Source organism: Eptatretus burgeri, chromosome 4, assembly GCF_056783735.1.
Source record: "Eptatretus burgeri isolate ZD-2024b chromosome 4, Ebu_testis_v1, whole genome shotgun sequence".
Classification (NCBI taxonomy): domain Eukaryota; kingdom Metazoa; phylum Chordata; class Myxini; order Myxiniformes; family Myxinidae; genus Eptatretus; species Eptatretus burgeri.
This window is the reverse complement of record NC_140964.1, coordinates 126,477,837-126,493,623: the sequence shown is the minus strand read 5'-3', so window position 1 is coordinate 126,493,623 and position 15,787 is coordinate 126,477,837. Positions and strand designations below refer to the sequence as shown.

At 45.4% G+C, this 15,787-nt stretch overlaps 1 protein-coding gene across 2 annotated transcripts in view; it reads right to left on the bottom strand.

Annotated features, from left to right (window-relative positions):
- SYMPK (symplekin scaffold protein) overlaps positions 1 to 15,787 on the bottom strand; it is a 121,727-nt gene that overhangs the window by 39,809 nt on the left and 66,131 nt on the right. Inside the window, exons 10-13 of one of the 2 annotated variants that reach the window (XM_085879978.1) lie at positions 12,472 to 12,711; positions 11,332 to 11,480; positions 6,863 to 7,013; positions 3,958 to 4,165 (exon numbers count right to left, since the gene is read on the bottom strand). In XM_085879978.1, coding sequence (XP_085736104.1) covers positions 3,958 to 4,165; positions 6,863 to 7,013; positions 11,332 to 11,480; positions 12,472 to 12,711 — 748 coding nt within the window. The remainder of the gene's footprint in view (positions 1 to 3,957; positions 4,166 to 6,862; positions 7,014 to 11,331; positions 11,481 to 12,471; positions 12,712 to 15,787) is intronic. The other variant, XM_085879979.1, reaches the window with a different exon arrangement.

Here is a 15,787-nt window from a genome sequence, read left to right as displayed (position 1 = left end):
GGGTGTGTGACCGGGACAAATTGATTAAATTTTGGTGAAGACCCAGATACTAATTTTGAAAGTGATTCTTCATCATTGAGAGATGGGGTCAAAATCGATATATAGCATGATATTTCAAATAGTTGTGGACGAGTTATGACGAAACTGGGTGGATGAGTTGGTTAGGTGATAAGAACAAGCCAATTCGATTTTGGTTAAGGGCCGGATTCAGATCCTACCCATCAGTGGATACAAAACGTAAACTGTTCAGCCTGGCCCCTCCAACTTTAATGAGTGCCGTTCTCATTCTAAATATAGCAATTCCACTCAACTTTCATAAACTGTTGAAAGTCTGTGCCAATCATACGACTCAAGCATTGAATTGAGCCTAATCGTTCATCTGAATATAAAAGGAGCGGAGTTTCTCCGTCAGCAACACGATCTTCCAAAGGGTTTCTGCTGTCATAGACCAATACAATTGTACTGTTGGAAATCTAATATAATCAATTTACTGAGTTAGAAAGCTAATAATCCATTTACTTGGAACAAAAATTAGTTTGTTTAATGACAAACTTACTTTCCCGTTTTAAAAGCCCATGTTTCAGGGATCGAGGAAGAACAAGTGGCACATAGTGCTTTAATGTAGCAGTTCTAACAGTAACATTTATTGTTATAGACGAGCAAATACCACCGCCGCTTCGCTGATGGGAATACTGCATGGGGGATGGGGGGGAGGAGAAAAAGAGGAGGGAAGAAAGAGAGAGAGGGAGGGGGAGCGAAAACAGTGTGAGGTGAGAGGAAGGGAAGGCAGACGTGTGGTGGAGTGTTAATTACGATTCATACTGTCTCATCAATATGATTCAGCAGCGAATAAAATTGAAGATGGAAACAAAATAATGTTAGATATCCATTTTCAATGGATATCCGTACAATAAATACGGCCCAGAGTCAGACAAACACCACCCCGACGCGTCCTGAGTCAGACAAACACCGCCCCGACGCGTCCTGAGTCAGACAAACACCGCCCCGACGCGTCCTGAGTCAGACAAACACCGCCCCGACGCGTCCTGAGTCAGACAAACACTGCCCCAACGTGTCCGGAGTCAAACAAACACCGCCCGACGCGTCCGGAGACAGACAAACACCGGCGCGACGCGTCCGGAGACAGACAAACACCACCGTGACGCGTCCGGAGACAGACAAATACCACTGTGACGCGTCCGGAAACAAACAAACACCGCCCTGACGCGTTCGGAGACAAACACCGCCCCGACGCGTCCGGAGACAGACAAACACCGCCCCGACGCGTCCGGAGACAGACAAACACCGCCCCGACGGGTCCGGAGACAAACACCGCCCCGACGGGTCCGGAGACAAACACCGCCCCGACGGGTCCGGAGACAAACACCGCCCCGACGGGTCCGGAGACAAACACCGCCCCGACGGGTCCGGAGACAAACACCGCCCCGACGGGTCCGGAGACAAACACCGCCCCGACGCGTCCGGAGACAAACACCGCACCGACGCGTCCGGAGACAAACACCGCCCGACGCGCCCGGAGACAAACACCGCCCCGACGCGTCCGGAGACAAACACCGCCCCGACGCGTCCGGAGACAAACACCGTCCCGACGCGTCCGGAGACAAACACCGCCCCGACGCGTCCGGAGACAAACACCGCCCCGACGCGTCCGGAGACAAACACCACCCCGACGCGTCCGGAGACAAACACCGCACCGACGCGCCCGGAGACAGAAAAACACCGTCCCGACATGTCCGGAGACAGACAAACACCGCCCTGACACGTCCGGAGACAGACAAACACCGCCACGACGTGTCCGGAGACAGACAAACACCGCCACGACGCGTCCGGAGACAGACAAACACCGCCACGACGTGTCCGGAGACAGACAAACACCGCCACGACGTGTCCGGAGACAGACAAACACCGTCCTGATACGTCCGGAGACAGACAAACACCGCCACGACGTGTCCGGAGACAGACAAACACCGCCACGACGTGTCCGGAGACAGACAAACACTGCCTCGACGCGTCCGGAGACAGACAAACACCGCCCCGACGTGTCCGGAGACAGACAAACACTGCCTCGACGCGTCCGGAGACAGACAAACCCGCCCTGACGCGTCCGGAGACAGACAAACACCGCCATGACGTGTCCGGAGACAGACAAACACCGCCACGACGTGTCCGGAGACAGACAAACACTGCCTCGACGCGTCCGGAGACAGACAAACACCGCCCTGACGCGTTCGGAGACAAACACCGCCCCGACGCGTCCGGAGACAGACAAACACCGCCCCGACGCGTCCGGAGACAGACAAACCCGCCCTGACGCGTCCGGAGACAGACAAACACTGCCCCGACGCGTCCGGAGACAGACAAACACTGCCCCGACGCGTCCGGAGACAAACACCGCCCGACGCGCCCGGAGACAGACAAACACCGCTGCGACGCGTCCAGAGACAGACAAACACCGCCCTGACTCGTCCAGAGACAGACAAACACCACCCTGATGCGTCCGGAGACAGACAAACACCGCCACGACGTGTCCAGAGACAGACAAACACCGCCCCGACGCGTCCGGAGACAGACAAACACCGCCCCTACGTGTCCGGAGACAGACAAACACCGCCCCGACGCGTTCGAAGACGGACAAACACCGCCCCAACGTGTCCGGAGACAGACAAACACCACCCCGACGCGTCCGGAGACAGACAAACACCGCCCAGACGCGTCCGGAGACAGACAAACACCGCCCTGACGCGTCCGGAGACAGACAAACACCGCCCCAACGCGTCCGGAGACAAACACCGCCCCGACGCGTCCAGAGACAAACACCGCCCCGACGCGTCCAGAGACAAACACCGCCCCGACGCGTCCAGAAACAGACAAACACCGACCCAATGCGTCTGGAGACAAACATCGCCCCGACGCGTCCGGAGACAAACACCGCTCCGACGCGTCCAGAGATATACACTGCGCCGACGCGTCCGGAGAGAAACACTGCCCCGATGCGTCTGGAGACAAACACCGCCCCGACGCGTCCGGAGAGAAACCCCGCGCCAACGCGTCCGGAGAGAAACCCCGCGCCAACGTGTCCGGAGAGAAACCCCGCGCCAACGTGTCCGGAGATAAACACCACGCCGACGCGTTCGAAGACAAACATGGCTGCTTCAGACCCCAACGAGGTTACCCAAGAAACACTTTAAGACCCCAGAGAGTGAGGTGGCCGATGATCGCCTGTTGAAGGATATTATTAAATATGACTTAATTATCTTCAAAAGGGATGTTTAATTAACACAAACACCCAATTCTCAGTCATGCACTTCCTTGGAGTTTTCTTGGTGTGCATGAAAAGTTTCAGGCTGCTCGGTTTCACAGTTTTGGAGTTGTGGAGACACACTGACACGCACACACACACTCATTAGTATCGATGACAACAGAAACCTTTTACAAGAACACAAGAGGAAACATCGTAATACTTCTTGGAGCAACAGAAAAATATTACTTCCAAAGGTGGACAGAGGGTTAAGTTTTAACCCGTTTGTCTGTCTGGATATCTCAGAAAAGTTATGGATCTCGTCTATCAGTGGGATATTAGACATAAACTGTTCAGCCTGATAGAGGTATGTGCTCTCCCAAGTGATGTTCTTGTCTGTGTTTGAATTTAAGATTTTGAGATGGAATTGCTTCTGGATTTGCAAGATGGCATACCCTGAGGACCTGAAGCTGGAAAAAAATTGGATCCGTTAAAGAAGAAGAAAAAGATGAAATTGCTTCTTCGAGTAAATATAGCTCTCAGGTAAGCAGTCTGCTCGTACAATAAAAAAGTCCATCTTTGTCTATTTGTACAAAACATTCTGCCCGTTATATTTGCAACTGAAGAATAATCCGGCATTGTTACGATTGCACATTTCAAATAAATCAACTCTTCGTGTTATTATCATGTTTATTTACCTTCCCATTCCTGGAACTATGGGTTCTGGTAGCTTGCGATTGGACACATTCTTTTCCTCTTCTTTCACAACCAACCCTGATTGTCCCGTCCCTACAACACTGTTCATAATCCCCAGTGATCGTGTGTCCAGTACAGAGATGACTTGTGGAACAGCAAGTTCAACTTTCTCAGTATCTTCAGAGGCCTTCTGCTTAATGAACTCGATACCTAGCAAGATGGTGGGATTAAAAAGTGGATTGGGGGGGGGGGGGTTGGGGTAGGGGAAGAGTAAAACTTAAAATAAAAAAATCATCAAAGACAGTTCTCTCCACCACAGACCAGTAATATGACAGAAAACAATGCGGTTTGTTTTGTGTTGGAATATGTAGAAAACAATAGCACCAGCCAAGAGGGAGACATTTATAATCACCAATGCCAAGACAACACGACTGCTTTTCATGGCTATTGATCACACACAGCTCCAGAGGCCTCCATTCCAAGAAAAGGGGTGAGAATATGTTATTACATAAATTTGTGAAATGTTGTGCACATGGAAGAAAATATATTTACCGATTGTAACAACATAACAGGCAGAAGAAAGGAAAGTGTTGGGTCCATAGTGACACCTCAATAGGAAAGTGTGAAAACCAGAAATCAGGTGGTGATCGCCAAGATTCACCAACTGAGGTTGACACCTTTTAAGCATCGATGAGGAGCCAAGGACCAGTGAATAGGTCTTAGAAGCATTGAATATAAGAAAGTTAATGGACGGAGAGAGGAAGCACGTCATCAGAGTGGAAGAGCACATCGACGAGGAGATCAATGGGATTTTCCAGAGAGTCAACGACTTCATTGATGAAGATCAGGAACAGGACTGGGCTCAGAACACTGCCTTGGGGTACTCTAGCCTTGACAGGGAGAGGAGATGAAAGGATTCCGTTGAGTACCACACGTTGGCTACGAGAGCAGAGGAAGTCAGGAAGCCATGTGTGGTGGAGTTGGCCTTGGATGCCATAGGTAGACAGTTTGGAGAGTGAGGCTGGGTGCCAGACTGTATCAAAAGCACGAGATATTTCCAGAGAGACGGCCCTGATCTCATGTCTGACATTGAGGGCCTCCATCCATTGTTGGGTGAGTAGAAGCTGCATGTCTAAGGTGGAGTGACCTGGAATGATTTTATGTCAAATGTGATGATGGATTCCACGAATGTGCTGATGATTGGAAGTAAGTTGATCGGTCTGTACTTAAGGGGATCAGTTTTTGCATCTTTTTATGTAATGCAGTGATGTTGATGGATGTCCAAGCAGATGGAAGATGACCAAGGGCAAATGATAGGGTGAAAAGGGCAGAGAGAGGATGTGCAAGAGCAGCAGAGCAGGATTCCAGGACACGTAAGCTGATGCCATCCGGTCCAGTTGCAAAGTCAGAGTCGACGGCTGAAAGAACCTTCTCAGGTGCAAAAGACAAGGAATTCAGGAGTGGTTGGGTATGACAGGGAAGGATGGGAACCGATCGTGAGGGGTTGGGGACACAAGGTTTGGAAGCAAACACCAAATTGAGGCATTCGGCCTTCTCAAGAGCGGAGTCAGCTGTGGTGCCATTTGAAGAGAGTGAAGAGATGGAAGGGGAGTGTAGACCAGACAAGGCACCATCCGGTGTTAGCGGAGGGAGATAAGTTTGAAAGTCCATTCTTGAGGTTGGACAGATGTTGTTTTCTGGCTCTCGTGAGAGTGGACACACACTTGTTGCGGCTTTTTTGGAATGCCTGAGATTGTCTTTGGTCGATTAGCCTTCCAGGGAGAGAAGGCAAGTTGTTTCAGAGCAACTGCCTCACCACAGGATTCAGTGTACCATGGGTGGGAAGAAGGGTAGGATAACTGAAGACAAAATGGAATGAAACTGTGGATGAGAGAACAGGTGTCTGTGAAAAAAATTCCCAGGCTGAGTTAACATCAGGGGCAGTAGATATGGGAGACCAGTCCTGAAGAAAGATGGCTGCTTGCAGTCCCTGCCAATCTGCTTGAATAAAATGCCAGAATCGCCAGCATTGAGGCAACTCTGATACGAGCCACAGAAATGTTGACGTTAACAAGCATATGATCAGGTGACCCAATTGGAGCAAAGGAAGAGCAGGATAAATTTGCAGGAAAGTTAGTCATCACCAAGTCCAGAAGGAAAGAAAGATGGGAGAAATTTGGGTTAGAAAGTTCACAGATCGAGTCAGTCCCATGGTGTCACAGAAGTCCTTTGCTGAAGTGCTATGGATGGTGAGAGAGGTACCAACACCCAGCCAAGTTGCATGGTGACAAATGAATTCACTACATATGAGGAAGAGAGAGTTGAAATGAGTGGTTTAAAGTTTGTCCATGTTGTCCAAGAGAGATGTACATGGAGTCGTCACTGTCTGGAGGACGGTGAAACATGCATACGAACAAGAGTTGGGAGCGGAAGGGAAGTCGCAGCCAAAAGTATTCCTCAGGTTTGGGAGGTGTAAGATCAGGACAAGGGCAGTGAGAAATTGAGTTCTTGATATAAAGTGCAAGTTCACCACTGGGTGTTTCAGGTCCACAGAGTTAGAGATAAATGAGGGGGGGGGATGTTGGGAAGGTACAGGATGGGGGTTTGTGGGGGCAAAGTGAAACTTTGGGAGGGTGGGGTGAGGGGGAATGATTGAATGTGTGGTGTGCACATATACAGTGAGATATTCATTCATTTTTGAGCCCAAAGCCTCAGTGTTTGTGATGTTCTCAATCAAAGTATAGAAATACAAGGCATCCAATTTAGCATATAGTCCTCCAATGGATTAACACTGGATTAGCATGTCATGTTTTATCGATTGGAATTGAAATGAAAAAAGTGAGAATTTATATTCCGCAGGAATGCTGGTCATAAAGAACAACTGGCACAAATAGGCCACACACATACCAGGTCCAAGACCAACAGCAGTGAGCTGTGTCGCCATTATACGGGCCAAGTGGTGAATCTGTGCTTCTGTACCAGCAGACTCGATGGGAGTGTAAGATGCCTGGAAAGATGCTGGCATAGTATCTGGCAAAAACACCATGTTCAGCAACACCTGTTATGGTAGGATAGGTAGGGGTGAAGGTGGAGGGGGGCAGAGGGTCAGTGTGTGGACACAATCCAGATTATTATTATTATTATCATTAGGGTACCAAGCCTTTCAGGCTGGGTAACCTATTGTTTTTCTTGTTTATTATTACTATTATTATTACTAGTACGTGCCCGTATGTGCGTGGCCGTACGTGCAAACCAAAAAAAAAAAAAAAAACTTTGAAAGAACTACACAGGCCGTTCCTTCGCTGTCGTAAACGAAGACTGGATTGGGGCATTGTGTTTACCTTTCAATGCGCATAAGAAATCGAGAAATTATTAGAATACAGTCAGCCATCACTATCCGGAAGTGGTGCGTGCCCGCACGGAATGTTCACATGCATTCCACGAATTATCGCTTTCATTGAAGTAACAACTGCTGTGATACTTACACACACAGAGTTAATTAAAATCCAAATTAAAATCAAGTTTACCTCCCTGTCTTTGCTTGCCATGACATTCACTGCCATTGACCATTGCCACTCCTAGCCACGGTGACTAAGGCGCCTTTCCCCATCGTAACCGGCACGGCCCATGACGTCATCGTCGGCCGGCCGTGCACCGGCCTACGCAGCAACGTGTCTTGTCATTGCTTTGGTAAATAAATGGCCGCAGCAACGTGTCTTGTCTTTGGTTTGGTAAATAAATGGCCATAACTTGGGAACCACTTGTCCGATTAATATCAAACCTTGAAAAGGCACATCCTCAGGTCCCCAGCAATATAGCTGGCAAGTTTCAATTAGATCAGATCAGTGGTTGTCAAGAAACAGTGGTCACTCACACACACACACACACACACACACACACACACACACACACACACACACACACACACACACACACACACACACACACACACCCACACCCCCCCACACACACACACACACACACACACACACACACACACACACACACACACACACACACACACACACATTGCTGGAATTATAGATCGATGATTATTATTCTGCTGGCAATTTTCGTATTTTTGTTCACTATTAAATTCATTTTCTCGCAACTATTAGTCCAATTTGCATGACATCATCACCATAGTACGTGCCTTTTTTTGTAGAATTATTAATTGATAATTATGACATCATAGGTCACGTGGGTGTCACACCCATCAGAGATGGGTGCCATCTCTGAAAAACCAAAACACTTTTGACCTCTGTATCTCTGAAACAGCGCAATGGAAAAAATTGAAACTTGGCACATGTGGCAAGAACTCCCCATGGGGAAGAAGTGTGATTTTTCGTGACATCATCGGTGAAGTGGTATCCTGATGAAAATCTGACATGTAGAATGCTGCATCCGAAAAATATGAAATATTTTGAGCATCATCTTCGCAACAAGTCACGGAAGAAAAATGATATCATAGGTCACGTGGTTCGACAGCCATATTATTATTATTATTATTATTATTATTATTATTATTATTATTATTATTATTTATTTAAAAAACGCCAAAATGGCTGAACAGATTGAGGCGCAACTTGACAGTTATGACCACCTTTCTATGACGAACAAATAGTTTTGCTGCCTTTTTGATGTAGGTCACATTGTTTGGCAACCATATTGAATTTACCCGAAAACCTTCGGTCGCGAAGTAGCAATTCAATTGATACCAACGATGGTCCCAGGAAAAAGGGTCAACTGCGTACATAATAAATACATATGTAGAGCGTGGCCTGTTCCAAAGTCCATAACATGTCAATCTCGTGTCGTCGTAGAGAGATGTGTGGGGCCTCGTTCGACTCAGGGAAGTCCTCGTTTACCCTCTGCACATGGTGTCAAAATTTATTACTTCGTGTTCAGGTGATTTGAAGACCAATTCAATTGATACCGATTATGTATTCAGGAAAAAGAGCTAACTGCGTAAGTAATAAGTAGATTGAACGCGGCATTTTACTCGGACCGTAACTCATCAATCCCATGTTGTATCAAAGCCGGACGTCTTGGTACCCGGTCATCAATGCCAGCAGTTATAAAGCGGCAGTTCTCGTTATTATTATTACCTCCGCCACCGAAGGTGAAGGAGGTGATGTTTTCACCCCTTTCTGTCTGTCTGTCTGTTTGTTTGTCTTTTAGTGGAGGATATCTCAAAAAGTTGTGGACAGATCTGGTTAAAATTTTGTGGACAGGTTGGGTGTGTGATAAGGACGAACGGATTAGATTTTGGTGAAGATCCGAATCCGGATACGAGAATTATTTAATTCTAAAAGTGATTCTTCACCATTGAGAGATCGGGCCAAAAACGACATCGTACTATATAGCATGATATGTCAAAAATGCAATGGGCCGATATGTTGCCGTGGATCAGGCATTACGTGGCGGAGGTATGCGCTCCACCGAGTGCCATTCGAGTTATTATTATTTTGCGAGCAGCCAATGGCTGCTGGTTGCATCATTGCCGGTAGCAGGGCCGTGCCACTGATGCGGTGCCCCCCGTTTCCAGTAAGCTGATACTCATCTTGCTGACCTCGGAAGGATGACAGGCCGAGTCAACCCACCTGATGTTATTTAACAGAACAACAGGGACTCAAAATCAAGACCCTAAGATAGTAAGGCAGCCATCCTAGCTATTAAGCCAACACCAGGCAGGTATGCAATCTCAATACAACAAGATTTAAACATATACAGTGAGTAAAACAAAAAGAAATGCCAACATACGAACCAAAATGGGAGCTCTGCACTTGCTATAGATATTGCAGAATTTATTGGCTGAAGGGAAATAAACATTAAGCCATAGAATATTTACAGCCATGGGTCACCCTTCCTGCAGCAAAATTAAGTGCAACAAGAGGTCGCCTACACTTTCCTATGAAACATATTGGGACAGGAATGAAAAATGAAAATATCTTAATTCATACACAATTATTTGATTTGAACAACTGTTCATGGTCACAGACACAATGTACCAGATTTTGGTCGATATTAGAACTTACATTGTGCCATTGCGTCATAAAAACAAGTGCACGTTCAGTCGTGGGTTGCGGAATGTTGACTAGCCCTGAGGGTGATGTTCGATGATGTCGAGTAGTTTGAGATGGAGTCTAGGCTGGCCTCTGTAGATTTTAACAGTTACCTACGAGCCAATTCATAACGGATGGAAAGGTGTGTTGTCAGGCTGGGAGACATCAGCAGGTGAACTACTTCCTTCAAAGCCGGTAACGCAGTGCTGTAAACAAATGGTGCATTACAAACCACAATTACTCCGACTAATTCCAAGTTGTTGTGGGGTGAGTTGAGGGGCAAGTTTGTCCCAAGTCTTTTACAAACCAGCTGCCCCGACCTGACTTTAGCAAGAATTTGGAATTTGTCCAGGGCAGCAGCAATAACTAGCCAAACTCTTTGTGAAAGACAAATCGTCAACGTCCACCAACTACTGCTAGCAGCCCTTAATACAGCTCTTTCAAATATAGCCCTTTTCAACGAGGATCCGGGGGCACAACGAGAGGCAAATAAGCATCGCTTCACGTCTCTGTATACAGTAAGATCCAGCAAGATGGAGTACTGGTCTCGCCTCTCGACTGGCACCCCTGCCTTATGGCTTGCTCAGCTTGACGCCATGGAGACCAAGGCCTTCAAGATCATTGTAATCTCCTGCAATGAAGCCGAGTCTATGGGCCTACCCCCCCCCCAGGTTTCTGCAGGGGGGCAAACGGTCCACCAGCAACCATCTTCTGATGAAACTCCCAAAATTCAGAATCACTGCTCACCTCCACTCATTTGTTCCTCATTTTTTTTTTTCCGACTGTGGAATAAACTTCCACATCCTCTTCAATCTTATTCTTCCCTCCAGGTCTTCAAAAGAAAGCTGTTCACCACCATCTCAAATCATCCCCCATCTAAAGCCATGATCTTTTCTATCCTCGTTAACCCCGCCATCCCCCCATCCTTTGCTCCCCAAATTCCTAGTTTTCCCTTCCTGCAAGTTTGCTTATGTATCCATCTTATTCACCCTCTGCACTGTTCCTTACCCGTCATCCTTACCCACGCATCCCTTGTTGTCTGTCTCAGTCTATTTTCCCCTTCTCTTTCTGCTGTTCCTTTTGGACTGTTGTCTCCTGATCCAATCTGTGTTCTAGCTCATCCCCGAGCATCGACTTTGTATTAAAACAAGTCGCGTAAAAATTTTTTTTTTTAATTTCAACCGTCAGTGCGAACAAGATTATGTGAAATAAAAAACAAAGATAAAATGGCGTTTCTTTCAGTCTTCAGGCTTTCATTTCCTTTCTCCATGGCTAAAGCCAAGCCATACACAAACTTTGTGATGCACTCACGAGTTTTGCCACATTCGCTGATGTGAGCAATGGAACAATTGCCTCTGCAGTGATGTCAATCGCCAACTGGTTTGTGGGCTTCGAGCTGCTTTTCCCACCAAGAGGCAGCAATGTTGTCGACGACTCAACATCCTTTTCATCATCATCTGCTGCACAGGAAACAAGGTTTTTGCTCATATCTTTTTTTTTATTGAAACATGCATACATACGTATTAATTGGCGCCAAAGACATTTACATGGTCAGCAATATTTAAGCAACATAGTTTGTTTAAGCGGTATTCTGCATTTGCACAAGTTGATGAAAATACTGATTCGTTGTACTTATTGCAAAACAAGGTCATACGACAAAGAAGTAGACGTTCTCAATCAGAAGTTTTGGAATCTTCAACTGCATTTTAAAAACAAAATCGGAAGAGGAAAGAAAGCTGGGAAAGTATCAGCTCAGGAGGTGCACTTGTGCGTTTTGTCATTCAGATGTTGGTTTTGAAAAATCTGTTTACGTATTATGTCTTTCATGCATGTAACGGCCACTTTTTAAGACTGATGGCGAATCAGTATAAAAACAAGTGAAGGTATATTGCTGCGATTCACCAAGTGCTTGCTCTTTGCACCGTTCATCGATATTTGCGAACAAATGAAGGAGAATATTTAAAAAATAAAATAAAATAAAAATCTCTCGGTTGTCACTCCACTTATTTTTGACATTTGAGAACTTTTCGTTATCAGGATTTGGAATCACAGACTGCATGTTAAAGACAAAGCAGAATTGAGAAATAAAGTTGCCGTTAGAAAAACATTCTGCTCGGTCCGTTTTGTTACAGTCTATTCATGTTTATTTGCATTTTCTCTATTTTAAAAGAGAAATTAAACTGAAAAGCATGGGATGGAATGTTTCGCAGCTGAACTGGGACCCGCACAGTTCAGACCTGCCGGCCCTCGAGAGAAATTACAGGGAAATCCAATAAGTTGCATTTAGTGCTTCACAGTCAATTGCTCCATCCAATGATGTGAATTGGAAAAAAAATAATGATAATAAAAATCAATAATAATCACACAGACTGTAGTAATAATTCTAAGTTTTTGAAGCTTGAGTTTTGTTTCCTTTTAAGTAATAAGGCATTAAAGAAAGTTCAAACTTACCAAAACGACCCTTTTTAGCTGTGGAGTCGGTGTCATCCCGTTGTCGTTTACGCACATCACGAGCCAAGCCCGTGCTGCGTGCAATCTCCGGAGCAGTGCAACCAAGGTCGTATAGCAAGGTGGTCACTTGAGACTGGAATTCTGCTGCAGCAGACAGCCGCAGCAAAGTGAGCAGGTGCAGCTTCAAGTTCTTGCGCACACTGCTCACTTGCGACTTGGCTAGCGTTGGTGGCAAGTTTGCTAAAGCAAGGTGCAACGATGGAAAGAGTGTGTGGAAGGTTACAATGCAGCAAATCAACAGAGACATCAAAATGGCAGGATAAACAGAGAAAGATTTCCACTTTAGTAACAAAAAGCAAAAGAAAGCAAAAGAGGCATTACGCCCCAGTGACAAACACCTTAGAAAAGGGGGGGGGGGGTGTTGAGGGACAAAATAAAGACGAAAAAATAACAAACTTGATGGGTAGAGTGCATAGTTTTGCCTTGCACGCTCATTCTGAACAAAGATACAATCGTTAACTGAACAAGCTTGTATTATGGCTCATTTCCCCATATCATCTACATATGTACCCAATTATTAGCCCCTGTTGGACTTAGTCTGAAATTGGGGTTTATGAATTTGGTCTCTATTTTCGTGTCCGTGCATGCGCACGGTCGCAACCATTTATCGGATATGTGTATACCGATTTTATTCATATTTGGCACAAAGACAACACAAGGTGGCAAGGGCGTCGATCCAAGCCAAAATGTGGGGGTGGGGGGGTGGGACAGGTAACTGGACCCTTCTCCCAAGGTGTGCCCAGGCATCTTGGTATCTTGGTATTTTGCTTCTCCATGTTAGTTGTCTAATGACCTGTGCCCCGTTCTGTAGCGACGCAGGTTGTGACACATCGCTGAGCCGAACGCATATGCTCAACGTAGGTACCTACTGGAAATTCCTAGTTTCGTTTTCAGCCGTGTACACTGTATGAGTGTGAGCGACAGAGCTGCCGTCAGTGGGTGAGCGGCCAGCCAGCGCTATGTGTCGAAGAGACGGTGCATATAGGGGACGACGGTAGTACATGATGTACACTACCGTCGTCCCCTATATGCACCGTACAGTACATGTACAGTACATGAGGTATTTCTGCAGCGTGGGGCTGTATGGTATAATGACAAGAATAGCAACGAAGGTTTATCGCTGCGTACCAACAGCTATTGCTTGATTTTTTTGCATTTTTCAAATAGGTATGGGACTTGAAATGTGGGGGGGACAATATACTGTCCCCCCTGGTAAAAAAAAAAGTGGGAGGGAAATGTCCCCCCCCGTCCCCCCTGGGATCGATGCCCATGCATGGTGGAATACATATGCACGTCTTTTTATTTTTATTTTTGACATCACATCCAAGATGGCCGACGAGCGAGCATTTTAGTTGTAAAAAATATTAAAAACCACGGTGTCGAACACGTCCTCAACCATTTCTCGGACATGCATTTACCGATGTTGTTCAAACTCGGCACACAGACAATGAATGATGGCTTATATATATGCACATCATTTGTTTTTGAGATCAGAACCAAGATGGCTGACTGGTGGCCATTTTGTTACTTAAACGTTTCACCAACCATTTCTCCGACATGCATGGTCCAATTTTGTTCAAACTTGGCACAAGCACAGTACACAATGGAATACACACACTTGCACCTAATTTTATTTTGCGATCTGATCAAAGATGACTGACTGGTAGGCCGGCGACCATTTTAGTTTAAAAAAAAACAACCCATGCTGAATACATCCTCAACCATTTCCGGACAGGCATTTACCAATGTCGTTCAAACTTGGCAAACTTATAATGAAAGATGGGTTGCATACGCACGTCATTTTGTTTCGACATCAGATCCAACATGACCAACTGGCAGCCATTTTAGTTGTTAAAACAGATCCGGTTTCGAACACGTCTTCAACCATTTCTCAGACGTGCATTTACAGATCTTGTTCAAACTTGGCACACAGATAATGAATGATGACTAACATAAGCACGTCGTTTTTTTTGAGATTAGATCCAAGATGGCCGACTGGTGGACATTTTGTAACTTCAATGTGTCCCCAACCATTTCTAAGACATGCCTGATCCGATTTTCTTCAAACTTGGCACAAGAACAGTGCATGATGGCGTACACGTGCCCCTCACTTTATTTTGTGATCTGGTCAATGATGGCCAACTGGTAGACTGGCGGCCATTTTAGTTTTACATAAATATCGACCAGCCCTTTAACTCCGTAAAGCAAAATTACTAAAACAACGGGGGCTATGAACTTTTATATCTTTTTTTAACTTGTTTCACAAACACTGCCATTATCCATAGCTTTATTGATTGATTATTAGGATATTTGACGACCACTTTTGTGCATATCAACGCTAAATTGCCTCAATGAAGATGATTATGAAAAAAATTTAAAACTACAAAGCATCTGAAAATTCAAAGCCCGTCCGCGCCTGCTTTGTACTCGAACTAAACTTGACAAAAACGACAGTTAATACCATTCTACCTTTTATTAATTATTATTATGGTATACAATGGTTTGTTGAAAATTTGATGATAAAATCTCATTTTGGTAAAAATGTTTAAAATGTTACAGTAAAAAAAAAGTTAAATAAAAATGTTACACTGATTCTCAATGGTTAATGAGGATTTTGATTAAAACATTTATGGCTGGTCAAGCACTTCACCAATGACCTCATCCTTACAATCCTATATTCATTCCCCATTGGGAGTAGAATGAGATGCATCAAGTTTGAATTTTTTTCCAATCAGGGGTTTCAGAGATATAATGCTTTAATTACCTCTGCCACCGAAGGTGGACGGAGGTGAAGTTTTTACCTCTGTCTGTATGTCTATTTGTTGGTGAACAAAATATCTCAAAAGTTGTGGACAGATTTGAACAAAATTTTGTGGACAGCTTGGGTATGTGATGAGGACGAAATGATTAGATTTTGTTAAAGATACAAATCTGGATCTGGATCTGAGAATTTTTTAAGTGATTCTTTACCATTGGGAGATAGGGCCAAAAATGACACTTAGCAGGATATCTCAAAAAGTTGTGAATGGATTCGGACGAAACTTAGTGGGCAGGTTGGGTTTGTAACAAGGAAGAATTGATTCGACTTTGGTGAAGATACAAATTCGAGAATTTTTAAAGAGATTCTTCACCATCGAGTGACAGGGCTAAAATGATATGTCACACGATATTTCAAAAAGTTATGGACAGATTCAGACGAAACTTGGTGGGTGAGTTGGTTAGGTGACAAGAACAAGCACATTCCATTTTAGTTCAG